A 26,090-nucleotide genomic window follows, 5' to 3' on the forward strand; every position below is an offset into this window, starting at 1 on the left:
GCTCCATGCTATAGTGAATTCTTTAAGGTCTGGTAAATAGCCCCGCCTTTGAAGCACTGTAGATCGACTCCATGTCAGCACTGCAAATCCACACTATTGGTTGTTCGGTAAATTGGGCAGGATGGACTATGAATTTAATATGATGACTCTCTTCAGTCTCCTAAGGTCTTGTCAAGGGAAATGTAAAGCTGGGGCATACGCGATAGTTGTGCGTGGCTGCAGTGCTCATCTCCGTCGCATTGGCCCTTGGGCCTGTGGTGGGTTTCACATATTTCAATTTCCAAAGACTCCCGCTGCAACCCAATCAACTCCCCTCTCTCTCTCTCTCTCTCTCTGCTTGAGGTGATATACATATGCTAATTATATAAATATTAATGTAAATCACACACATACACACACACGAGAGAGATCGAGAGAGAGAGATTAATTTCTGACACGAATGCACCACGTCTGCAACTCTGCGTGTCGCAGTCGTGGTACGTCAGTCGATCAGTCACGAGTTCTGACGCAGTCGCTTTTTTTTTTTTTTTTTTTTTTTTTTTTTCGGTGGCTGCATCCCGGCAAGCTGCGGCCGCATCACGATCGAAGCATCTGATACTGCTTCACGACCGACCCACGACCCACGACGGTGACACATGCAGTGACAGGACTGTTGGTGTGGGGCGGCCACAAATTTTTCAACGTGCGTGTTAATATTCGGTAGTTCCAGCAGGGCCACCAGATAGCAGGTCAGTTCAGTGCAGCACCCCATTCAAATCGGCCCTGTACTGGCACTACATTTTGTTACCTCTATCCCGATGTTCCGCTATTTGCCGGCATCGGCCCGTACTTTCAATGTTTGCTGGGACGTACTGTACGTGCTATATGCTACACACACGTACACACACACACACACAATATATATATATATATATATATATATATATATATATATATATATATATATATATATATATATATATATATATATATATATATATATATATATATATATATATATATATATATATATATATATATATATATATATATATATATATATATATATATATATATATATATATATAATATATATATATATATATATATATATATATATATATATATATATATATATATATATATATATATATAAAATCGTACCCGAGTACCAATATAAATAATCTGAGATATTTGAGATAGAATAGTGAGCTGCTGGTTGACAATGGGACCCAGTCAGTTGTCTTTGTTTAACTCTTCGGGGAGGAAAATAACTTCCTCGAGTCATGAGATGACTGATGCAATTCAACACGTTGTCGACAAAAAAGTATAGTTCCAACTGCCGTTTTATGTTAAAAAGTGTCGGGAAAAATAAAACAGCAAGTCTAAACGGACAGAATCATTGAAATAAACGTCCTTTGCTGTAAGGGACAAACCATTACCGCCAAAATTGTGCTCAGGTGGAGGCGGGGGTGATGGCGGACGCTGACGGCGCCGGCCTCGACTTTGGCGCGGAGGACTGTCCCCGCCTGACCCAAGACAGGTGGCGTGTAGCCGGACAGGGCACATTGCGGCCTTATAATGCTTGTCTCCGTTCTTCATGCTTCACTTTTACCACTATGTATGATCATGACCCAAGTTAACGCCATTAACATACGTAATCACTGAGAAAAATGGTCAGAATAAGGTTCGGGAGATTTTTTTTCTCATCTGTCTTAATTCTCCTTATTGGACCATTGATTTATGTATTCGACATGTACAAATATACATTACAGAGCTCAGTTTAATTGCTTCCGTTATAATACCCATGGCGAGCTAGGACAAAGCAGAATTGAGTAAAAGAAGAATTAGGAGAATATGCAGTGTTGGGAAAAGGAATACAGCAGAAAAAGAGAAAAACAAAGAACAAGTGTAACAGTAGCAAACAAACAAATGGACAGAAGATGGAAATGCAAAACAAGACCAAAGTATAATTAAGTTTAAATAAAAGAAAAAATAGAGAAGGAAAAGCTATAGACTGTGTAGTAGGCAAAGTGTACTGAGGAAAAACAGAGAGATTTGGGCAGGATGAATTAAGCATCTAAGTGTAAAGAAGAACCAAATAGGCCCTACCCTAAATAAGAAGCAATACAAATTAAGCGAGAACAGGTAAAAAAACAAGAAAGAAGACCCAAGGAAGACCTAAATAAGAGGCGAAGAAAGAGGAAACAAGAGGAAAGAAGAAGAACGAAGAAAGAAGAACCAAAGAGGACTTAAATAGGAAGCAATTCAAAGCAGAACAGGTCAAAAAACGAAGAAAAAGAAGCAAACCGTACAGAAAAAACAGAGCTCAGGGCAAAGTACAGCATTTAAGCATGAGCAGAGAACCAACTAAAGTGCGTAGTGTGAAGAAGAACCAAGGATAAACTAAATAAGAAGCAACACAGAGCAGAACAGGCCAAAAAAGAAGAAAAAGGAGGGAAAAGAGGAAGACGAAGCCCGTGCCGAGGGAGACCGAGTGGCCGGACGAGTGGGTTGTTGTGGCGCCGCGACGCACTAGTGGGAAGAAGAGGCAGCGTTCGTCCTCTCTTGTGCTGTTTATTTACCCTTTTTATCATCTCACCACCATGTAAGTATCGCGCCATAACCCTCTGTGGGCGTTTGAGCTTCATGGTGTAGGTGTTGTGGACAGTGGGGGAGGCAGGGGACGGAAAAGCGGCGTTCCCCTGCTGGTGCCGCGGCGGTGTGGTTGCTTCTCGCCTTCCCGTGTGGAGGTTGACCTTGTGCCGCGGTTCCGTGGTGTCCTGTTATTCTTAATCTCCTGTTGACCTCTGGCGGTTTGTAATGCTTCTTTGGTGTCTATATCCATATCCTCCTTCCTGTGTATTCCTTATTTCCCTCCTGGTCGGCGTGCAGTGTGTGTGTGTGTATGTGTACAAGAGGGAACGTTCGTGTCTCATAGAGGGAGTGCCTTCGTAGGGGACAAAGCCAGCACTCAGCGTCAAGGGGCTGCTGTGTTCAGAGCGGTTAGTGCCTGTAGGAAATTACCTTTTCATAATACTGTGGTGGCGACTTCAACCCCGTACACCTGACCCTGGGTGTTGGAGCGCCTCGCCTGGGCCTTGGGCTGAATAGAACTGTGCGGTGTAAGTTGAGGTGGATGAGTTTAGAAAGAGGCTATTTACTGAGCAGGGGATTCACACTGAAGAGTTGAGTAGTCTACTTTCAGTGACACTGCCTAATAATATCAGTAAAATATGATGCTTTTTTTATGTGATTATTTTTTTGGGGTGGTGGAACATTTAATTACTTAAGCCTACTGCACCTCCACTGACAAGTGACACACTGGGTAGTGTATCTTACACATGTAGGTATCAGAAATATTTAAGCTCTGCAAATCTTGCTTACTTGGTTCACTTGGTTTTGTTAAGAGGCTCCGCCTCACAGTTTTGGTGGTCCACCACTGCTCCCGGTCCTGCCATCCCTGCTCAACAGGGTGATTTGGTCCGGTAATGTTTCGAAGTACTACATCTTGCATTGTAGCCTGGCACTGGAGGTTCGTCTGGGACTTTGTAGCAGCTTGTCCAGCCAGCCCATTCTTAAACCTGTTTACCGGGCAACCTGTTAGGTTTCAGACTTCCTTAGGCAGGCTGTTAAAGATTCATGGCCCTTCATGGGACAGACTGGAGGCCAGCAGGGTCCTGCTTCCACCTGGGGCTCTTGTTGGGAGGGATCTTCTGCTGCACTTTCATCCGGTCCACTGATTGACGTGCTCTTGCAGTGCACCAGTGACCTTTAAAAAATTTCCATAAGTATATGGCCCGATACCTCTCCCTTCTCTGTTGTGAATAGAGCCCTAGTTTCGGCAGACGCTCCCAGTAATTTAGGTGACGTAACCCTCTGAATTGTCTTGTGAAGGATCTCTGCACAGTTTCAAGCCTCTGCACATCGCCCTTCTTGTGTGGTGACCACAGCTGGCTTCAGTAGTCCAGCGTAGGTTGCACCAGGGCCTTCCAGAGGGTTAACATTACCTTGGGTTCTCTGGAAGCAAATGTGCTAAGGACCCAGCCTGTCATTGCCTTTGCCTTCTTCACTGTTTCTGTGATGTGGTGTGAGAAGGAACCGTTGTTGCTGAGGTGAACCCCAAGGCACTTTACATGTGGCTGTCCAGATATTTGTTGCCCTCCTTCTGTGAGCAGCGAAGTGGACGTCTTGACGGTCAGGTCATCTCAGCATTTCAAATTTGTCCTCGTTGAATGTCATGTTGTTGGTTGCGGCCCAAGTATACACTTTGTTGAGGTCTTTTTGTAAGTGGGCGACTCCCTGCATGGTGGTGGTAGTATGACTTACAGTGGTATCATCGGCAAAAGAGGAGATAACCGAGCTCCTGCCCGCCCAACTTTTCACAAGGAAATTTTTCATACTTTTCACCATTTGATCGGATACCCTTCTATCGCCATACAGACCTAATATTGTAGTTATCCCTCCATCCTCTTCTTCTAATCTGCTGTCCCATTCTCTAACCATAGGTATCTTTATTCTTTTTTATTTTAATTTTTCATTTACCTGTGGTGTGCATTTCCTGCAGAACTGGAACATTCCATGATGAGCCTGCATATGGTGGTGCATGACTCCCACCCATCCTCCTCATAGTAACCGTGGTTTTGGTCTTGGTTGGGGTCCAATTTGTCGTTGTTGACTATGTGATAACATTTGGTTGCGTTTTTCCACAAAATAATAAAGAGGGGGATAAACAGGCTTTCTCACCCTCCTCAGCACTTACCATGATAATCATTCATGTTCAGTCCAGTCTAGTTTTTCTCTCACTTTCTAATCATCCATTCTCTCACCAAGAACTCACATTTTCCATCGATATCCTTTTCAGTGCCCCATATCTTCTTCCCGTCTGATCTGAGCATGTCATCCAAGAGTCTCTCCAGAACAGCTGTAAATCATTCTAATTATTCATTCCTCTAACTCATAACTATAGTACAGAAGCCCTCCACCGTTCACAGGTATTTGGTTCCGCGAGATTCCCATGATCCACGAATCCGCGATCGATGGGACTATGCTCAGATAGGGAAAATAGGGTTTCGTTCTACCATCTTGATCGAATAAAAAAATGGATTTCTAAGGCATTTGTAAACATTGTTATATAGTTTTACATAAACATAAATCACACGTCGTGGCTTCTTCACGCCTGAAGAAGACGTGGAAAAACGCTTGGAGGCCATGGTAAACTAAAAAAGGCTGTATAAACTCCACTATAGAGTGCTGCCACCTTCACTCGGATGTGGTAAACAAACTGTCTTGTCTTCTTGTAACCTGTTCCGCTTTGTATCGCTTTTAGGTTGTTCACTTCTTTCTTCTATCACTTCCTGTTTTGTAAGTTTCAACAATTATTCTGTCTGTTTTCCCAACTTTTCACAAGGAAATTTTTCATACTTTTCACCATTTGATCGGATTCCTTTCTATCGCTGTACAGACCTAACACTGTAGTTATCCCTCCATCCTCTTCTTCTAATCTCCTGTCTCATTCTTCCTCATCAATAATGGCTATAATCATTTGGGATATATATTCAGTGTATAAAGAAAGTAACGAGAGAGAGAGAGAGAGAGAGAGAGAGAGAGAGAGAGAGAGAGAGAGAGAGAGAGAGAGAGATCTTTGAAAGTGGTTGGTCACCGCTAATTATTGCATTAATATGCGTGCCTAATAATATTTTTGTCGATTTTTGGGTGGTGGGGAAAGTAAATATTTTGGCGTTTTTTGGGCGGAATGCGGCGGCGGCGCGGTGAGTTCCCAGTCTCGACCTGACAAGTCCACGTCTAGTTAACCCCCCTGCCCCCATACGCATGGTGCCTCATCTCCGCACCAGCACGCCTGTTTCCCCTGCCAAGCCACAGGAGGTGGTAAATGTTGCCTGTCAAGTTCCTGGATGCGGATGCGGATGTCCGATGCATCTCTACTCTGAATAACTTTTCCATTCTAACCCAATAATATGTGGATGGTTTATCCCAATACCCTGCATAGAAAAAGTTATTTTCTTTATTACACATTTGTTTTTGATTAGGGGTGTCTGTACTGAGCTGGGCGCTACAGACCGTGTATGCACGAGTTTTCATTCACGTTCGGCGGGGGGTGTCACAAATACCCTACCCACATATAAGCGAATCCGTGAACAGTGAGGCCATGAACGGCAGGGGGCTTTTGTACTTCCATTTGAAACTGCCTGATGGGGTGTTGCCCGCTGCGGGGTCAGCCTCACTCTGCACCTTGCCATGCACCCTCAGCACCTCTCGCTTCTTCTCATATTTGAGCATTTTACTACTTTTCAATGAATTTAATTAAATAATTGGATAATCCAATAAGGTCATATAGTGTTAAGATTGATTGTTTTTAGGATAATAACAGATTTTGTATAAATACCACGACACGACATCAGGTCCATTAGCCTTCTGAGAGTTAAGGCCAGAGGGGGCATAGAAAACGTCATTCTTAAGGGGAGAGTCCGGTTTAGATCGGGGGTGCCATATCTCCGGTAAATATGCATGAATCGCTCTGATTTTTATGTTGTGAAGTATTGGCATCATTTACATCAACATTAGACATTGACCCCCATTCTTGTCCCCCTCCCCCCCCCTCCAACTACAACTACAACGAAAATTTAAAAGCGAATCTCCGTCGTTATTATTGGCCCCACAACCTTCATTTTTCTGTGACTTAGAGACGTTATAATATGAAATGTTTCTTCGTCGTTAGATTTTTCATTTCAACTTTTGAATTTGTTTTATGATTTTTTTTTTTTTTTTTTTTTTTTTGCCTTTTTTTGACCAAAAAAATATTAATATAAAATTAAACCAGACATATATAAAAAAACAGCGACGATGATTTGAAGAGAAAGTATTCCTCTGCCTTTTAGTCTTTGTTTCATTGAAATCAAGCTAAAACTGGCTCCAAGGTTAACGTTAGAAGGGGAATAACTTATGTTTTGAGATATGGGCTGATAAAGTTTATTGATGGATCGCGATCCCGTTAAAACACACTAGGAAGCTTTTTTCAGGTTTACTATGAGTTTTTTTTTATCATCTTCAATCTGCGAGATAGTTGCCAAAATGTATACCTACCAAATATATTTTTTTCACAAAGTCATTTTTTTAATATTTTTGGGGTCTCCAAACCGGACTCCCCCCTTAAGAATCTTAATAACAGGCATAAAGGAGTAAGAGGGGGATGAATGGTAGGAATATGCCCAGAATCGTCCTGAGTGGAGTTTGTACAGAAAGTATGAGAGAAGAGTTCAGCCTTAGAGATAGATGAGATGGCGGTGCTGCCATTAGGGTTAAGGAGAGGAGGGAAAGATGAAGAAGTGAAATTGGAGGAGATATTTTTGGCTAGGTGCCAAAGTCTCTGGAAGAATTAGAAAAAGCAAGGTTTTGACATTTACTATGGATGAAAGAGCTTTTGGTAAGTCGAAGAATAGATTTGGCACGATTCCGGGCAGAAATGTAAAGATCATGGTTAGCAGGAGTGCAAAGGCTCTGGTACCTTTTCTGAGCTGCCTCTCTATCTTTGATAGCATGAGAACAAGCGTGATTAAACCAAGGCTTTTTAGCATGAGGAGTAGAGGAAGTACGTGGAATGTGTGCCTCCATTCCAGAGACAATCACCTCTGTGATGCGCTGGGCACACACAGAGGGGTCTCTCCTGGAAGCAGTAATCATTCCATTGGAAATCGTAAAAGTACATCCTCAGGTCGTCCCACTGAGGAAAAGCAAAATGCCAGAAGCATCGCCTCTTCGGTAGGTCCAGAGGCTGTACAGGAGCGATAGGACAGGATACAGAAATAAGGTTGTGATCGGAGGAGCTCAACGGAGAGAACAGTTTGACAGAGTAAGCAGAAGGGTTAGAGGTAAGGAAAAGGTCTAGTATGTTGGGCCTGTCTCTAAGACGGTCGGGAATACGTGTAGGGAGCTGAACCAACTGCTCTAGATCATTGAGGATAGCAAAGTTGTAGGCTTCTTCACCAGGCTGGTCAGTAAAAGAGGATGAAAGCCAAGGGTAATGATGAACATTGAAATCTCCTAGGATGGAGATTTCAGTGAAAGGAGAGTGGGTCAAGATGTGCTCCACTTTAGAGATCAAGTACATAGTCAAAGAATTTTACATAGTTTGTAGAGTTGGGTGAGAGATAAACAGCACAGATGTATATAGTAATAGAATGACAATGAAGTCTTAGCCAGATGGTGGAAAATTCAGAAGAGTCAAGGTTGTGGGCACGAGAGCAAGTGATGTCGTTGCGCACGTAGGCGCAGTATCCAGCTTTAGATTGAAATTCGGGATAGAGATAGTAGGAGAGAACAGAGTAGAGATTGCTGTCAGTAACCACCGAGACCTGTGTTTCAGTGAGGAAGAGAAGGTGAGGTTTAGAGGAGAGATGGTGCTCCTCAGAATGGAAATTGGAACGAAAACTGCGAATGTTGCAGAAATTGATAAGAAAGAGGTCTGAGGAGTTATCAAGACACTTCTCAAGTCGGCAGCCAGAAGGGGAGTCCTCCCGGGGGGAATTTGTGTTACCCCCCCCCCCCCCTGCAGGCAGGGACTCTGAGGCCATGTTAAAGTACGCCATTTTGAATTTGTAAAATTTTGGGAAATGGTCTGTATGTTGTGTGAATGTAGTGTGGTGCAGAAAGAGAGGATCTGTCTTTAGGGAGCCTGCTGAACTACTCTCTGGTGTTGATAAGACAATAGGGAAACGGAAAGTAAGGACATGGGAAGAGTCTTTGGAGGACTTAAGCACCCTCCTCACTTCCCATATATACCTCACTGGGAGTGACTTACGCCCATTTCGGTAGGTGTCTTTCTACCTTGCGTAGATGAGCAATCTGCATTGCCAGCAGAAGGAAATTAGAAATGATAAATTGTGGCAATATGTAACTACTTACATTGCATTCCCTATTAGGCATGATAGCAGGAGGTTGGGTGTACTTACTTATCTTTCCTTGTTTGATTTATTTTTGCCTTCTGTTTATTACTACCTTTTACATTGCATTTATTCATATTTTCATTTCAAGATGAATTCATACGGTACTGTTATTTTTAATGCTTGTAGTTATGTACACAACTAATGTATTATTAATATTATTTTGCATTACAGGAACAAGATCAAGACAGTTGCTGAAGTGATACAGGAAGACAATGAGGTTAGTGTCCAAAGCAATCTCTCATCATAATTATGCTTTTTAAGAATACTTAAGTAAACCTGAGTTCATTCATACTTTTGTGCTGACTTCATGTATTATTTTTCTTCCTGAAACTGTCATTTTGTTTTGGATTTATTGTAAACTAAGGAAAGAGGAGTTTAATTGTAAACATGTCAAGTGAAAAACTCACTGACATTCCAAAAGTGTTCTGGTCAAAGACTGAAAGAAAAACAAAGCATGTGATTGTTGGGTAGTTATTGAAAATAATGTCATTGGTCAAAAATTGTAATCCTCAAAATCACCTGCATCACTTAGTAATGCAGGAGAGAGCTGTGTTGCCATTTGCATTCCATTACTTGCTCCAGGCACTGAGGCTTGGCATAAGTAGTCTCCAGTCACTCATAAAGGGAACATGGGCTGTATGACAAGTCGAATCCGAGAAGTTTTGGGTCCCTACAGAGTTCGGGATGAATAACTCTAGGGAGCTCAAACTTCCTGGATTCAACTTGTAATATGGCCCCTAAATCGAACACTGTAGGGACCCAAAACTTCTCAGATTCGACTTGTAATGCGGCCCTATGCATCAACCTTCTTTCCTGGTGCTAAACTATGTAAACTTTATTTTTATTTTTATTTTTTTTCACATAATTGTTAACAATGAATAGAGAATACAAGAAAATTAGTATAGTTAAGGATAAAAGTGGTATTTCACCAGTATTTACTTTTGATTAACCAAAATTAGGTTAAGTTGACTTATTAGTTACTTGATATTGCTTATATAATTACTTCTATCTAGCATATAACTAATTCACTACTTCCTCCTAGAAAAGTGTCATGAATGGAACATCAGATGAAACAGTGACCGAAGAGGAAGAAAAGACAGTCCCTGCCAGCAAGATGAAGAAGGAAAAGAAGGGTGCAGAGGAAAAGGTTGTAAATGGTACAGACAAAAGTGTAGAACAGACAACCAGCAAAGATAATGATTCAAGTGAAGGTCAGAACTCTACCAAAGATACAGACAGTAAAGATGACTCAAAAGCTGAAAAGACAGATGGTGTTGCTAAGATAGAAGCTGATGACAGTAGTGAAAAAAATACAGAAAAGGACACCATTGCTGATGGTAGTGAAGCTAAGACAGAAGCAAAAACTAAAGAAGTTAAAGACAGTGATAATGGGGACAGCCATGTATTTCAGACAGATAATATAAAACAGGAAGAGCCTCTGAAGGAAAATGAGGAAAGTGATAAAGAGAAAACAGAAGAATTGTCAAAGGAAACTCCTGAGAGTACAGAGGCAGAAAAAACAGAAGAGGTAAAGAAAAATGCTGAAAATTCAGGAGTTGAAGGAGAGCCAGTTATTAAGGAGGAAAAGGAAGAATCTAAAGAGGCTAGCAAGGAAACTCTACAGGCTTCAAAGACTCCTACCCCAGCAGGCAGAAGAAAGGTTGTAGCGAAGAAAAGGAAGGGTGCTGCTGCAGAGGTCAAAAGTCCACGAAAGCCAGCTAAAGGTTAGTTACCCTTGTTTCATTAACCCCTAAAGGCCAGTGACACACATGCATGCCACGAGTGGGATAGGGTCAAAGGCAGGTGAGATGTGTGTGGTGTACATCATTAAAATATTTGGCTGATTTTGAGCTCAAAGGCAATCCGTAATTATCTAGGTCTATAATACGCTAAATAAGAGTAGATTCCACCACGTGTGGTGTCTATATGGTAATACAGTCATACCTCAGTTTACGAGTTTAATTCATTCCGAAATTTTGTCGCAAACCAAAACACTCATAAACCAAAATGAATTTTCCCATCTAAATTAATGTGAATCACATTATTGCGGCCCATATCCCAAAGAATATTAACATAGAAAACATTTTACATGTTATTTTACACAGAATAAAAGTAATTTTACTAACAAATAGCAATGATAAATAATATATATAATATATTATAATATATAAATTATATAGTAATAATATAGTGCTGAAAAAACAAAGTTAGCACACTAAAGTACAAACGTAAGCAGACATAGGCATGCGGGTGCTTCCTCTGCGAGTGTACAACGCAGACTAAAGGCAGTGTCACACTGAGCGGTTTCCTCCAACCGTTGGAGCTAGGAGCAACCATGGTTGCCCGTACACCCAACCAGGAGCGAGTTGTTGGTTTGGATAAACACTCCTGTCTTCCCTTCTTTGAATGCATGATAGTACCCACAACCGCTTCTTTCTTCCATTTAACTGAAGCAACAAGTCCATAATTTGAGTAACAGCACCACAAGCCACAGCAGCCCTTAGGCTGGTGTCACACTGGGCGGTTTCACTGCTTTTGCGGTAACACCAGCCGCCCAACACCACATCATGCTGCGGCAGAACCACCCTGCCGCGCTGCCGCTTCCCGCCGGGATTGAGGACACAACACACAGTTTAATGCATGTGGTCACACTGGACAGTTCCGCTGTGCAGTCGACCACTATGTTTGCCGTTGATTTGTTTGTTTAATTACTGTACTTGTCAATCTTTCCCTAGCAGATATTGCCCTCCTGAACTGTGTGTTTTGCTTGGAGATGTGAGGCCTTAGAACTTGCAGAAATTTATCAAATGAAGCCTTGGTCATTCAGTAATAGTCAAGGAACTTTTCAGCATATTTCCTTATATTCTCATAAAAACTTCTCAAACTTTTCACTAGTTTCCCTCTCAGCATGAAATGGGTGAACCCAATTTATCAGACATGTTGGCTCTTTAAGTGATCCTTGTGCCTCAATGACACAAACAACCTTGAGGTTAGTGCTGCCGCGCGGCGAAATCGCCCAATGTGACATGGTACTGGTTAGGCGCAGCCGCCGCTGCCCTTCCCCACCTCACGGCAAAACCACCCAGTGTGACACCGGCCTTATTGTTGCAGCCGGCGCCATATGGATACAGGGTGACTAATTTGTTTTCGTTGTTGATACAGGCAACTGACCTTGATCATGTGTAACGCACACCCAGAAAAGTTGGAGTTGCCGGTTGCACCAGCTGCAAACGCGATTGGAGGAAAAAGGCCCAGTGTGACACCGACTTCAGATCCCATTCCCTTTGTTTTCCGCTCTGAGTTCTCTTGTTTTGCAGTGAACAAAGGGAACCCACACTCGCGTCTTTGAATTGTACAAACAGGATGCTCGTACACCAAGTCACCACTTGTAAACCAAGGCATTTTTTAATGATTTCGTATTGCTAATGAATCAAAATGCTCGTAAACTAAGGCACTCATAAACCGAGGTATTACTGTATGTGGTTGGCCTCATCCTGATATTTGCATTAGAGTGCTAACCTTGGCCAACAAAATTCAGGAGTGAGATGAAGCTATACTACTACTACTACTACCACCAATACTACTACTACTACTACTAATAATAATAATAGTAATGAAAAATAACAATGTAACTTAATAATCACTAGTGTAATGTATCATGACTGGTATGAGGGGCCAAAGTCTTGACTATGCACTTGAACACATTGATGAGTTGGGAATGGTGACTTGATGGCGGTGGGACGAAAAATGATTCATTTCATCAACTCACTGTGATGAAACAAAGACATCTAGGAAACTAGTTGTTTCTGCATAACATAAAAGGAGTCAAGTATATAGTGACACTTCTCATATTTGTACTGCTTCAGAAGTTTTTTATTCATTTGAAGTGGAAAACATGGCAGTTTGAGCAAATATGCCGATTATTCTGCATGGTGAGCATGAGACCCACCTGGTCTTTAGGGGTTACATGTACAATAATATTAAAGTACATGTACAATAATTATTAAAGCTGTTATGAAGAATTGTGTAACTTATTGTAAGAATTTTTGGCATTTTAACATTTTCTCTTTTCCTGGCTGTGTATACTACTTTCAGGGCTTCCTTTGATGACTCCACTTTTTTTCTCCATTACTTCATTCTTCACAGGCTCTGTATTATTATTATTTTTTTGTGTGTGTGAAAATGGGCTGTCTTGTCTGCTTGTGTGTTCAGTTTGTTAATGGATTGGGTTGCATGTGAGATGAGGAGAGTGGTAGTACTTGGAAGAGGAGCGGGTTTGTTGGAGAAGACTTGGTGGGAAAGTTACGAGAAAGAGTAAGATGATGAGGTGTGGCAGGGATGGACTATATGGGAGGTTGACTGAGAATGGAAGGCACACACTTGGAGGAAGTGGAATGCTTTCGGTGGATGTAGCCTGATGGCAGGATGGACTTGAAACCAAAGCATAGTGGGAAGGAAGGAAAGGGTCGAAGGTATTGTGGTGCCTTGAGTGTAAATGAGTGTGATGGATGAACACTAATGCTAGAAACAGGGAGAAAATGGATGTGCTGGCTATGAAGTGTCTAAATGTGACATGTGGAGTCAGGAGAGTGGATTAGATGAGAAATGAGGAGATGTGATAGTTGTTGTGGTTGCAAGCACATGCTAGATGTATTAAATGATAGGGTGTTAAGGTTTATAAGTACATACAGTTAGAATGGATGAGAGTAGAATGGTAAAAAGGGTGTATGAATCCAGAGTGGAGGGCCTTAGGCTTATGGGAAGACTGTAAAGGGGGAAAGAAGTGAGGACATGCAGGAAAATTAATATTGAAATATGATGGGTAGAATGAAAGAGGCATAAGCATATATGAGGCGTCTGGAGGTAAAGGGGCGACATCACCAAAACCTAGTTTTGAGTAAATAGCATTCAAAGTTTAGCTATGTGTACTGTGCACTTTCCTCTTGACTTACCAAGCTATTGTTTGTATTCATTTTAATTGTATGGCCAAGCTGTATAACTTTTTTTTTTTTTTTTTTTTTTTTTTTTTGTGTGTGTGTGTGTGTGTGTGTGTGTGTGTGTGTGTGTGTGTTGAAAGATAAATCAATTTTATTACTAGATTTTTATACCTCAATTTGGAAACTGGTTATGATAATTGGGATATCCATGATGTATGTGAATTTTTAAAATCTATGTTCGCCTAAACTGCGGTATGAACCATTTCATTTTAAACCAAAATACTGATTTTTTTGAATTTTTATAATGATAATGTGAGGAGTCCTGAGGACAATGTTTACTTCCCGGGCTTTAACTCAGACGCTCTGCTTGGTGGGCAGCGCGGCTGTGATTGGTGGAGCAGCGGGTAGGGCGGGAAAACCAGCTCCTCATTGGTTCTCATGCTGCTGGCGATGTCACCTCTTTACCTTCGACAACCATTAGATGATAATAAGGAATTTTTGTTCGCACTTATTGCTAGTACACCCTCGACTCTCTTGTTATAAGGGTCAGTATACCTTGCACTGTTTTAGGAAATCATAGAAAATGTGTGTGCTTATCGCATGGTACACTTAACTAAAAATGCCAGATTTGGTGATGTCGCTCCTTTACCTCCAAACGCCTTATATGTCCACCTCCAACAGCTACTCAGAAAGTGCTGGAGCCTGCAGCACTCATTCACTTCACACACACACACACACACAAATACAAACACACACACACACACACACACACACACAAATACAAACACACACACACACACAAACAAACACAAACACACACACACACATGCACACACACACACTCTCTCTCTCTCTCTCTCTCTCTCTCTCTCTCTCTCTCTCTCTCTCTCTCTCTCTCAAGTTTTATCAGATATCAGCAGGACTTAAAAGCTCATTTTACAGTCAGTATTGAAATTTAACAACCATTCACATTGATAGTATGAAATAAGCTGAAGGTACTGTCACCTACTTGTCTTCAATGAAGTGAGTAGGATGTATTTTTTTATTAGTATCTTTATGCTTAGGTTGATTTTATTCTCATTGTCATAAGTAACTCATTTTTGTCACGTTGGTACAGTTATGGATGAGTCGGGTGGTGTACCACTGCCTGAAGGCTGGTCCAGGGTAGTGGTACAGCGTGCCAGTGGAGCATCAGCTGGAAAGTTTGACGTTTATTATTTCAGGTAAGTAATCAGAATTTTTACATAACTGTTGCTTCTTACTTAACCCGTACAGTGTTGTCTTTTGTCATAGATAGGAGTCATGCCAGGTTGCACTTTTTTTGTATTTTTTTATTTACCCCTTAAAATGTAAAAAAAAAAAACATCATTTAATATATATATTATTTATATATGAGGAATGGAACCCTGGAGTGTTTGTCCTCTTATTTTTCTCCGTCTCAGAGCTTACAATATCATACTAGGAAAGGGAAATTTATCTTAGAATTTTTTAGAGCCTATATTGTATATTCATTCCATTATAAACACTTCTCACAACCCTAAAGCGTGATTAATGTATTAGTACTTCTTTACATCACAAAAACCTAAATAATAAACAGGAATTGTATGTATAACAAAGTGGTTGGATACGCATCAGGCAACACTGCTTGTTTCAAGGCTGTGTGTATTACAACCGTAGTTCTCAAAGCTCAACATTATACTACGAAGCTTCCGACGATCAGTTTTCATTTCCGATTACTCTGAACCGGAATTTACAATTCCACATGCCTTACTGATTATAGAATCAAGGAGTAATTACCTAGAAGAAAGTAACTTATCTTCTTGTATAATGATTTTTGTTGGAATGCGGACAAATGTCCAAAAAGGCCATTTAACATCTATTTAAAAATATGAAGACTTGTCAAATTATTACTCTTTACTGTCAATGAACAATGTTACATACACAAACAAAAATAAAGGGCGTATAACCCCCCAAAAGAGCATGCGTATATATACGTACTAAACACTTACCTAACAGGTACGTATATATACGTACTAAACACTGTACAGGTTAAAGCCTTATAATGTTGGAAGGAAAGAATTTATATAAGCAAATATAACAAAACTCACCATAAATAGTTTGCATGTCACCTCATGAAAAGCAATAGTGATTTTTATTCAACACTTTGAAATACTGCAATTAGCAAAGGTTTAACTACTATTAATGAAAGGAATTAACTGAATGTTGAACTCCAATATTAATAATGTTCCTTTATTTTTTAGTCCTCTTGGCAAGAAACTACGGTCAAGGATTGAAGTTGCCAAACACTGTGAAGAAAACGAGCTTCAGGTGGATATGGACATGATTTTGTTCACCCACAAGAAGCCTGGTATGGGGACTCCAATTCAGGGGGTGAAACCTGCTGGAATCAAGACACCCAAGACTGCCACACCCAAGACACCCAAGACCCCAAAGACACCTAAAGCTCCCAAGGCTGAACCGAACAGAAAGAGGAAGTTAGGAGACAAAAGTGAGGGTAAGGGTGAAGGGAGGATGAATCTTCAAGTTAGGCTTAAGAGGAAGGGTAACACTTCCAAGAACACCTCCAAAGAATTGTTGCACAAAACACAGTCTAAAGCAAGTGGAAAATTAAAAATTAAGTACAATTTTGGCATTAAAAGGGCATCTGCAAGTGGCTGTCTACCTCCTGCCAAACGCACCAGGAGGTAATAAGTTTGATTGAGAGGGTCCAAGAATTCTTATCTGGCACTATAAAATGTGAAAACATCCTAGCACTGGGCATTATCTGGCACAACTTAGAAGACCTATGAAGAATACAAATATGACAAACATTGTTCCTTACATGTTTATGTAAAAGTTAAAAGCTTTGACTTATTTTCAAGGACTGGAACTCAAGTTTTAAAGTGAATATTAGCTGAGAAGGATAAAAGTAGTAGTTGGCTCAACTGACCAAAATTTGGGCTGGAATTGAAATCGAGTTTTAGTGGTTGTTCTCTTTCCAGTAGCATGGCTATCACTGGTTCAGTACAAACTCAATTTTGTGTCCTTGGATTCTGAATTCATGCAGTTAATAGTTCTCAACTTTTTCTTTTAGTTGGAGTGTTGGTAAACTTAGCCTTTGTGTAGGGAATCCATAATTACTAATCTCCTTTGCATCTCCCCAGTGGGTTTAGTTGGGAGGCTTATCCTCTTTTTAGGGGTTGATGTCTTTATTTCCTCAACCATTTTTTTATTTCTAAATTGATTTTTAAAATTGGATGTGTGGCTGTATTGCCATCGGAAATTAAAGGCTGATGTTGATCAGTAACTGTGAGATGAAACAGTAGTTGGGAGTACCTTGAAATCATGTGTCAGAAGGTTTGGGAATGCTTTTTTATTGTTTCTGTAGTATATATTGTCCACATGACTCACTTTCTATGGGGTATTGTAGGTGGTGGCATGCACCTTTGGGATAATTCAATTTTTCTGAGGCTAAGGCAGGCAATATTTTTTCTTTAAAAAAGCATTGAAGGGTTAGAAAAAAAGCCTGCTACATGCTTTACATATTTATAGCATTTAAGTCCAAAGTAAGGAATATGTTTCTTCCTTTGGCTAGATCATTCAACCTTAACCAGTTTTCATTCCTACAATTTTTCTTTAAAGAAGCTATTTTTTAATATTTTTATCAACAAGGAGGAATGCTTGTTAAAGATGAAAAGAGAGGATTGTATAAAAGGAGGGAGAGGGCTTTTAGAAGCAGTTTTCAAAAATGGTCTAATGTACCATAAGCAACTACTAGATAGGAACTACTGCCAGCCCCATCATGAGACTTCTCTAAGGAAGTAAATTCCAAGTATATTTATTTTCTCTGGTGGTTCAAATTGTGATGGCCCTTAATATTTGATCCATTGGCTGCAGAATTGTTTTCCTGTATTTTTCTATTCATTCTCTATTTTCTTCAATTGTAAAGATTCATAGACACTTGTGGATGCATGTGTGGACACACACACAGAGTTCCTTAGTATGGTGGTCAACACACTTGGCTCACCATGGTAAGTTCTGGGTTCCTTTCCTTGGTGGAGGGGAGACAGATAGGAAGTCCTTTTGTCTGTGCTCTGTCCGCCCAGTAGGGAATGGGTACCATGTATAAGCTAGGGGTTGTGTTCTTTCTCCTGGGTGTGTGTGGGTGTAATGCAAAGGTCCCAGCCGTACATTTAGATCCATCACTATGCAGCTCCAAGGTCTTGCAGGTTGGGTATTGGATGGTGATGTTGAGTTCAGCATGTGATCTGACCAGGCTTCACAGTCTGGTAGGTGGAGGTTCGAGCCCTGCTCAGGCCCAGAATTTTTCCACTTACAGAGGAGCGGTTACTGTTCCCCATTGAGCAAGGGGGATGGGGTGTGCGGTGTGTGAATGTCCCGACAGTACCCAGAGATCAACTATAATGAGCTTGCTTGGGTCGGGAGGCAATGACGAGCCCAGCTCGTGATCAGGATATGAGTTAAATATACACACACAAACACACATACATTAGTGTAGGTGATATGTAATGGCTTGATGTGATGCAAAAAAATATAGTGCACATTAAAAGGGGATGCATTTGTTAGGTTGAATCAAATTTGTTAGGTTGAATTGAATTTATTAGATTGAATCTTGGCGTGGGTATATCTAGTCGTAGTAAATGTTGTTTATGATATTCAAAATTCACATTGCCTATTGGTGTTTGTTGGAATACAGCTCTTGAATACTGCTGGTGTAAAAATGGTTGAAATTAATGAGTAATTTTTGCTGAATTTCCCTTTCCCATTGAGGTTTAATTTATATATTGGTTAATTAAATGCTTACTTTATTTCTTAAATAATTTATACAGTGGACCCTTGACTTCTTGGTCTGAAAGAGGGGAAGGGTTGTCTGAAAAATCAGGGAGTCCAAGTATTCCAAATGAAATTAAAATAATTAAACACAAGTAAGAATCTTTTTATCTGTGACAAATGCTGGTCCAAGGCACCTGACACCATGTTTGTTTACATGGAGTGGGGCAGGCACATGCATATCATCGTGCTCTTTGTTGTTGTGGCCATGTTGAGATGGGAACAATCTGTCTAGCATCAATCCTATCATAATAATACAGTAATGCAAGGCTTGAAAATTTTCCAGCTCATGGCTAGGCACAACAAAAACAACAGATCCTCTTTACATCCTAACTGGCAAACATTCGGTGAATTACAATTTGCATTTGGTGAATGTTTGTTTTTAGAATGTTTGTAGAAAGATATTATATTTGTGTTTCCTGCTGCCCAGTCAGACTTGCACTGACAGAGCTTAGCACAGGCAGCAACACATTGTCAGGACTTTGTTGCTGCCTGTGCCAAGTTTCATGCCTGCATGAGTGATCTCTGGTGGGAAACATGTTTATAATATAATCCTACAAGCATATTGGGTTTGTGAGAAAAAGTGTTGGCTGTCTTGAATGGCTTATTGCAAAGGGGCAATGACATGTTCACACTGTCCTCCCAGCACGGTTCTGATTGCCTCTGTTGCTTCCTGTGCAAATTCCCACAGTTTTTTAAGTTTGCGCCTGGAGGAAAGACAAATATAATACAATCCTACATATTACTTGCTGCAAAAATGGCTAAAGATAATACTCTCACTTGATAAATGTTGATACTAAGTACAATGACCTCACTCATGACCAGGAGTAACAACCTTAATGCCACTACTGTACACACGGATACAGAGACATTTTGTGAATTACAGCTAGCATAAAAAATGCTGGCATAACAGAAATATAGGGCCTACTGTATTATTAATTTGGGCTGTTTTAGCCACAGTAGTCAGTTGTTCAGTATTTTCATCAGATGGTATGGTGGTGTAATTTGATTGATACTTAGACTTAAACATGTCAAAAGCCATTTTGAAGAGATTACTGGACTTGAAGTGCAAGACAGTGTATCATATGATTAACTATATTTTGTTTGCTTTGCTTTAAAATATTTAATAGAATAGACATCGTGGACTTGTTCTGCAAGGCATGTCCCTAACAAGTGTGATTAGGATGACAAGGATGACTCGTGAGAATGTCACACACAGGACAGTCTTGATGCAAAACATGATGATAGTTGTTATTTATTTTCCTAGTTTATATTTATTATTATTTTTATTTATTATTTTTCTGTTTCCATATTATATAAATATTTTTCCTATGACTCTTAGGCAGTTTAGTCAAACCTTTTACTTTTTTCCCCAAAGAATAGGAATCGGCTGTGCTGCTGCTACTTTCATTTGCCCTTTAACACTGGCCATATATTAAGTTTTCATAGCAAGACTGCAAGCTTTGTCTGCCTCAGAAGCCTCTGCTTGCTATATAAAGCTTCACTTATTAGGCAAATTTCTTCCCATAGTCTCATTAGCGAGTATTTATCAGTTGATTCGCAAAATAATTGATTACAAGGTGTTTATAGAAAAACTATCATTTCTAAGTCAAATCTTTTGGTCACAGGAAACAAACAAACCGAATGCTTCTAAACTGACTAGCTCAAAGCTTCTTGCACACTTTTTGCATGCTACATGTACTCAAGTATCTTCTTTCTTTCTAAAGATATTCACATTTTGATAAGTGGAACAGTTTCAGAGAAAATAAAGCATTGCAAAAATTAAAATTGCCCATGGGAGCACCTTATAAGCATGCCAGGAGAACACTGGTGAAAAAATGATAACAATCAGCCTGCTGTGATAAGCTACAATAGAGGTGAAAATTCATTAATTTTGGAAAACTTGTGTTTACCTGTGATGGTGTAAATTTGACGCTCCTCGCTTAACTTTTCTTAAAGCCTGTATTGTGTTTTATCATTATTGGTGTATCCGGTGAATTTTACAGCAAGACATTTAAAAGTTATGTGGTATATGCATAACAGGGTTAAGAAAACACATGGTCCTTTCTATCAGTTCTTATTAGTAGCATTTTATTTATGTATATCTTGAGCACCCTTTCTCTCTTTCTTGGCAGCTTATATGGGTATCATTTGCTAAACCTAGATTGAATTTAAAATCATTGTATTTTCTCTCCTGTAGCATTTTTTATGGGTTGTCCCACATCACATTGCAGAGTACCTCAGAAAATTTGTTGGTTTCCCATCCACTAACTCACTTAACGACCAAGTTAGTAACATTCAACATTCTTAGCACTAAATTATGCCAGCTGCCTTTTTCTTTCACACCAACCACTGCTGTGTCATTATTGCTGTTTTTACATTTTCATTTATTAGCTATTTGTTTTTATTTTCAGTTATTTATATATTTATTTCATTATATATATATATATATATATATATATATATATATATATATATATATATATATATATATATATATATATATATATATATAGATATATATGTGTGTGTGTGTGTGTGTGTGTGTGTGTGTGTGTTTGCTAGACTGGTGTAGATTTCTTGCATGTAGTCCTCCAGTCAACACACTAATCCACACATGTTTGCATAGAATGTGTCAATACCCCATTCTTCCGTGTTTCTTAGCATCACCTCATATTAATTGAAAAGCTTCATGGCCTTGTAACACTCTTACAGTTGTTTATTTACTTTAACATTTGTTTGTAGATTGTAAAGAGGTGCTTTTGTAATCATGGCATGGAGACAGTTTATATATCAGCCTAAGAGATGTGTAAATATATTTGATTTTTCTTTCACTCTCACACACACACACACACACACACACACATACACATTTTCGTTATATTGTAGAAAGAATGATTTGTGTTGGGGTTGATATCAATAATAATGTTTATCTTGGCATAATCACTCAATATCCAGCTTGTAACAATCATTAAGATTTCCACAATGTCATTACATTGTAATATCTCTTTGTAAGTGATGTACTTTATGAATAAATGATTGAAAAAACACCTGTTGTCTACAGCTTCACAAATCATCAGATATATTGGTAATCATAATTAAAAGGGTGTTTATGCCAAGATTTATCATTGAGTCGTTTTTTTTCTCTTTCTCCTATTTTTTGATGATTTGTGAGATTGAGGCAAATTATGATTTTACCTTCTGAGTTGTACTTTATCATCATTTACTTTTGTGATGTTTCCCACCAACAAATAACTGCATATTTATGTGATTGACTTAGTGACACTTCTCTGTGCTGCTAGATCATCATCAGCCATTCTGTTAAGGGTCCAGTTTGTTTGGTTCTGTCTCCTCTAAATAATACTAATCTTCACCCTCCTCACTCATTTACACCCATGATTCACACACACACACACACACACACACACACATATATATATATATATATATATATATATATATATATATATATATATATATATATATATATATATATATATATATATATATATATATATATATATATATATATATATATATATATATATATATATATATATATATATATATATATATATATATATATATATATATATATATATATATATATATATATATATATATATATACAACAGGGGCTCTAGCCTTGCCAAGTTATGCAACCCCCACCCTTCTGACATGTGTAAAAAGTAACAATTTTAAGTCTGGGAATCAGAAATCGCTAGTCTTGGTGCCACAGCCCACTCCCTGATGTTTACCATACTCGGTCCGACTATTGCCAAAATTCAGTACCTGCCTTGGACTTTTAACACACTTTGTTTAGCACATTTAAGAAAGATCAACAAAAGATATTTGAAAGTTTCCATTTCATGTCAACAAAGGCTGCACTGTTGATGGTGGTCATGAATTGTCCTCTGTTTTCTTTTCGATTATATATATATATATATATATATATATATATATATATATATATATATATATATATATATATATATATATATATATATATATATATATGGGTGTGTGTGTCATGAAAATGAAGATGGAACAATAACTTTCACCTACACAAGGATGTAAAGACACTTCCTGTCTCAATTTTCAATAAACATTGATATAAATGAAAAGGTTTCATCAGTTGAAATTTATAAACAGATGTGCTGAAAAATTATTGAATACCAGCAATGAATAAGGTATCAATTTATATTAATATTGGTAAATTGGATATGATTTTAAGTTCTGTTTCTATTTCCATCACTTTTGTCAGATTTTAGTTACTCAGGTAGGTAAAATCCCAATCTTATTTCAATCTGCCTGTTCATCCATAGATAAAAGTTGTAATATTGCCTATCATGCATTTCATTTTCTATGACAATCATGTGAAATAATGCAATTTAGTCTTTCCTACAGAACAAATACCTGAATTCTTTGAAATGCATTAGTAGAACTCTTTACTTGGATAATTTTATAATGTCAAATATATCCATGATTTCTTTTCCAGCCCCACTGCCTAAGCGAGCCAAGAAAGATGACCGCAAGAGTGCGTATTTCAAAGCGAAGGGAGACAAATTAAACAGAGTAAAACTAAAATCTGGTGCACGATGGACTCCACCTCGCTCCCCATTCAACTTGTTCCAAGAGTCCCTCTACCATGACCCGTGGAAGCTCTTGGTTGGCACAATATTCCTCAATAGAACTACTGGTAAGAGCATATTTTACCCATTTATCAGTATTCAACGTACTTTCAGGCTTAATTCTGACATATTGTTAAATATTATCTTTTCTGAAAAACTATCAATTTAATCCCTGATGCAGTGTTAAATAATCTTTATGAATCAGGAATGTTGTCAAATGTAAGAGATAACACATGGTTTCCTTTTGAAGTAATGAGTTGTTAGTCCAGGGGTGAACAGTTCTGGAAAAGCATTCTTATTCCTGCACTAGTGACACTCTTGCTGTATATTTCTTTGGTAATAAGAGGCTCAGGATTAGCCTCAATCTTCCATACTGTTATGTTGGGTTTTGCTCATTATAGTATATCTGACCATATTTTAAAAATCCATTATCCAGGAGAAGAAGCACTTGGAAAAAACATTCTGTGGCAGTTTCTGGAGAGATGGCCCACCCCAGAAGATACTATCAAGGCTTCTTGGGAGGAGATGGCTGCTCTTATACAACCTCTTGGGCTACATGAGAAAAGAGCGAAGATGATCATTAGATTTTCAGGTGATTCTTAGTGTCAACATGTAGACTGCATTCTGAATCTAGAATAACTATGATAAATGTTTTGTTCTGTATTATGTGCATACTTATATCACTTATATCCTACTCTTGATTTCAGAGGAATATCTAACGAAGGAATGGGTATATCCCAAAGAACTTCATGGCATAGGAAAATATGGAAATGACTCCTACAGAATCTTCTGCGTCAATGAGTGGCGCAAAATCAAACCGTCAGACCACATGCTGAATTTTTACATTGACTGGCTTTGGGACAACCACCGGCATTTGGGAATAGAGTAGTGTCTCACACTTTTCCTCATAATGTATCCCATCCCTGAACAAAGTGTGATTTCACTGTAGTGTGTACAAAAACAGACTTAGGTGTTTGGGATGACAGATTGTAAGGAAACCATCTCTCATTTCAGACAAATACTTTTACTAAAAAATTAGTTTTATATTTTCTGTTTATTATGGTAGGATGTTTTATTATACGATTGAATACAAATGGTATGTCAAGGACATTACTGAGTTTTCAGCAGAATGTGAATAGGGGAACAATGGAATCTATTAAGAATTGGTTGTTGGCATAGTGATAAAATTCTACTGTTGGTTCAAGTCCTTGGGAACAATTTTTCCATTCACTTACTGTTTTAAGTTTGTGTAATCTAATGAAAGAGGCTTTAATGTCAGTCTCTCTCTCTCTCTCTCTCTCTCTCTCTCTCTCTCTCTCTCTCTCTCTCTCTCTCTCTCTCATCAGGATTAAGAGAATTCAGTAGCTTGAATTTGCTTTTATTTGTACCATCAAGTGTTGTAAGTTAACCTTCTTCCATCTCCCCTTTGTTTCAATCAATTATCAGTTTCAGTCAAATTTTTAAATAATTCAGAATTGCTTTATCAATATTCTAGGAGACTTACAGTGGTTGCATAAATTAATAAGAATTAAAAACTAATTTTGTAGATGTGGGCATTTGTCTTTATTGTTTTAAAGCCCTGACAATATTTTTAGACAAAGCCACTCTGGTCTGGTGAGGATAATATCAACACTATTATGCATATTCCTAAGGCAGATTACTTGAACTGCCTGTAAAAGATTTGCCCGCTAGTTTTTATTTTTATTTTATTTTATGTTGTACTGTCCCTAAATATAAATGAAGTGGAGAGCAGTAATTTCATATGCATTTTGGAACTTAATAATAAGAGATCATTTTAGGGGATGGGGGAAGGGGAAACATTGATGTATAATATTTATCCAATTTATTTCTGCCTTATGAAAATCTCTCTCTCTCTCTCTCTCTCTCTCTCTCTCTCTCTCTCCACACACACACACGAATAGTTCTACCATACATTTGTGATGAAAATAGATTCAACATTGATTCTCATTTATTCAAGAGAAACTAATTATTGCTATTTTTCTATATTGGTGTTCTATAGGTAATTGTATGAATTTATGTATATGCCATCCAAATAAGAGGATCTGAGCATTTTATCCAGCAAAATAATCTATGTTATTTAAATAGTCTTTTGGGGTATGAGCATACAAAACTATTTTCTCACATGTATTGTTCTACTTTCATTCCATGTACCCTGATAGAAAGTTTCTCAGTATGTCTATATTAGAATTAAATAAAATACTTGAGTATTCCTGATGCTGAAAACAAACTGGTCCCTACATTACCATCCTGTGGTAAAATATGGCATCCCATATGGACAGTCTTTATCATCATGTTCAGTTACTATTCTACTTCATGATAAAGGTTATTCCCAAAGTTTTCCACTTTTGTACATCTGATGGTATGATCTATTTTCTGAAGTCCAGCACATAGCCTAGCCTCTGGGGTGGAGTAGGTTGACCCCACGTCAGCCTTGTAGAGCCATGCTGTTGGTTGCTTGGTAAAGTGGCTATGATGATCAGTATGGATTCAGTTTTGATGACATAACCTCTCTACGCTGTCCTCGACCTTTTCAATCCTTTAATCCGGGGACGTATAAGGGTATATTTCAGGCTCCAGTGTGCCATTCGCTGACATGTCTGTACGTTATACTACACCTTACCCTCCATATTTTCTGTTTCACTACCGCGGATTCACACATTCATGGATTTCACCCACAATGCAGAAAGGCTGCCGAAAAGGAACTTTTG

At 38.8% G+C, this 26,090-nt stretch overlaps 1 protein-coding gene across 3 annotated transcripts; it reads left to right on the forward strand.

Annotated features, from left to right (window-relative positions):
- The first annotated feature begins 2,466 nt into the window (after window positions 1–2,466).
- LOC127004156 (methyl-CpG-binding domain protein 4-like) lies at window positions 2,467–25,609 on the forward strand. Of its 3 annotated transcripts, none has more exons than XM_050871614.1 (8): window positions 2,467–2,587; window positions 9,114–9,159; window positions 9,985–10,666; window positions 14,997–15,102; window positions 16,141–16,394; window positions 23,229–23,429; window positions 23,798–23,953; window positions 24,069–25,609. In XM_050871614.1, coding segments are annotated over exons 1-8 (1,629 nt in total). In that variant the 5' UTR covers window positions 2,467–2,585; the 3' UTR covers window positions 24,251–25,609. The 3 variants fall into 3 exon arrangements, with proteins under 3 accessions (XP_050727571.1, XP_050727572.1, XP_050727573.1); XM_050871615.1 differs by having other exon boundaries at window positions 16,141–16,388; XM_050871616.1 differs by lacking the exon at window positions 2,467–2,587 and adding an exon at window positions 2,684–2,795.
- Window positions 25,610–26,090: the final 481 nt, after the last annotated feature.

The sequence above is a fragment of the Eriocheir sinensis genome, chromosome 27, assembly GCF_024679095.1.
Source record: "Eriocheir sinensis breed Jianghai 21 chromosome 27, ASM2467909v1, whole genome shotgun sequence".
Taxonomy (NCBI): domain Eukaryota; kingdom Metazoa; phylum Arthropoda; class Malacostraca; order Decapoda; family Varunidae; genus Eriocheir; species Eriocheir sinensis.

Bases quoted from the DNA above. Each gene is read 5' to 3' on its own strand.
- LOC127004156 (XM_050871614.1), top strand. The intron at 10,667-14,996 runs GTTAGTTACCCT...ACGTTGGTACAG, and splicing joins TCCACGAAAGCCAGCTAAAG to TTATGGATGAGTCGGGTGGT. The intron at 15,103-16,140 runs GTAAGTAATCAG...TTTATTTTTTAG, and splicing joins TTTGACGTTTATTATTTCAG to TCCTCTTGGCAAGAAACTAC.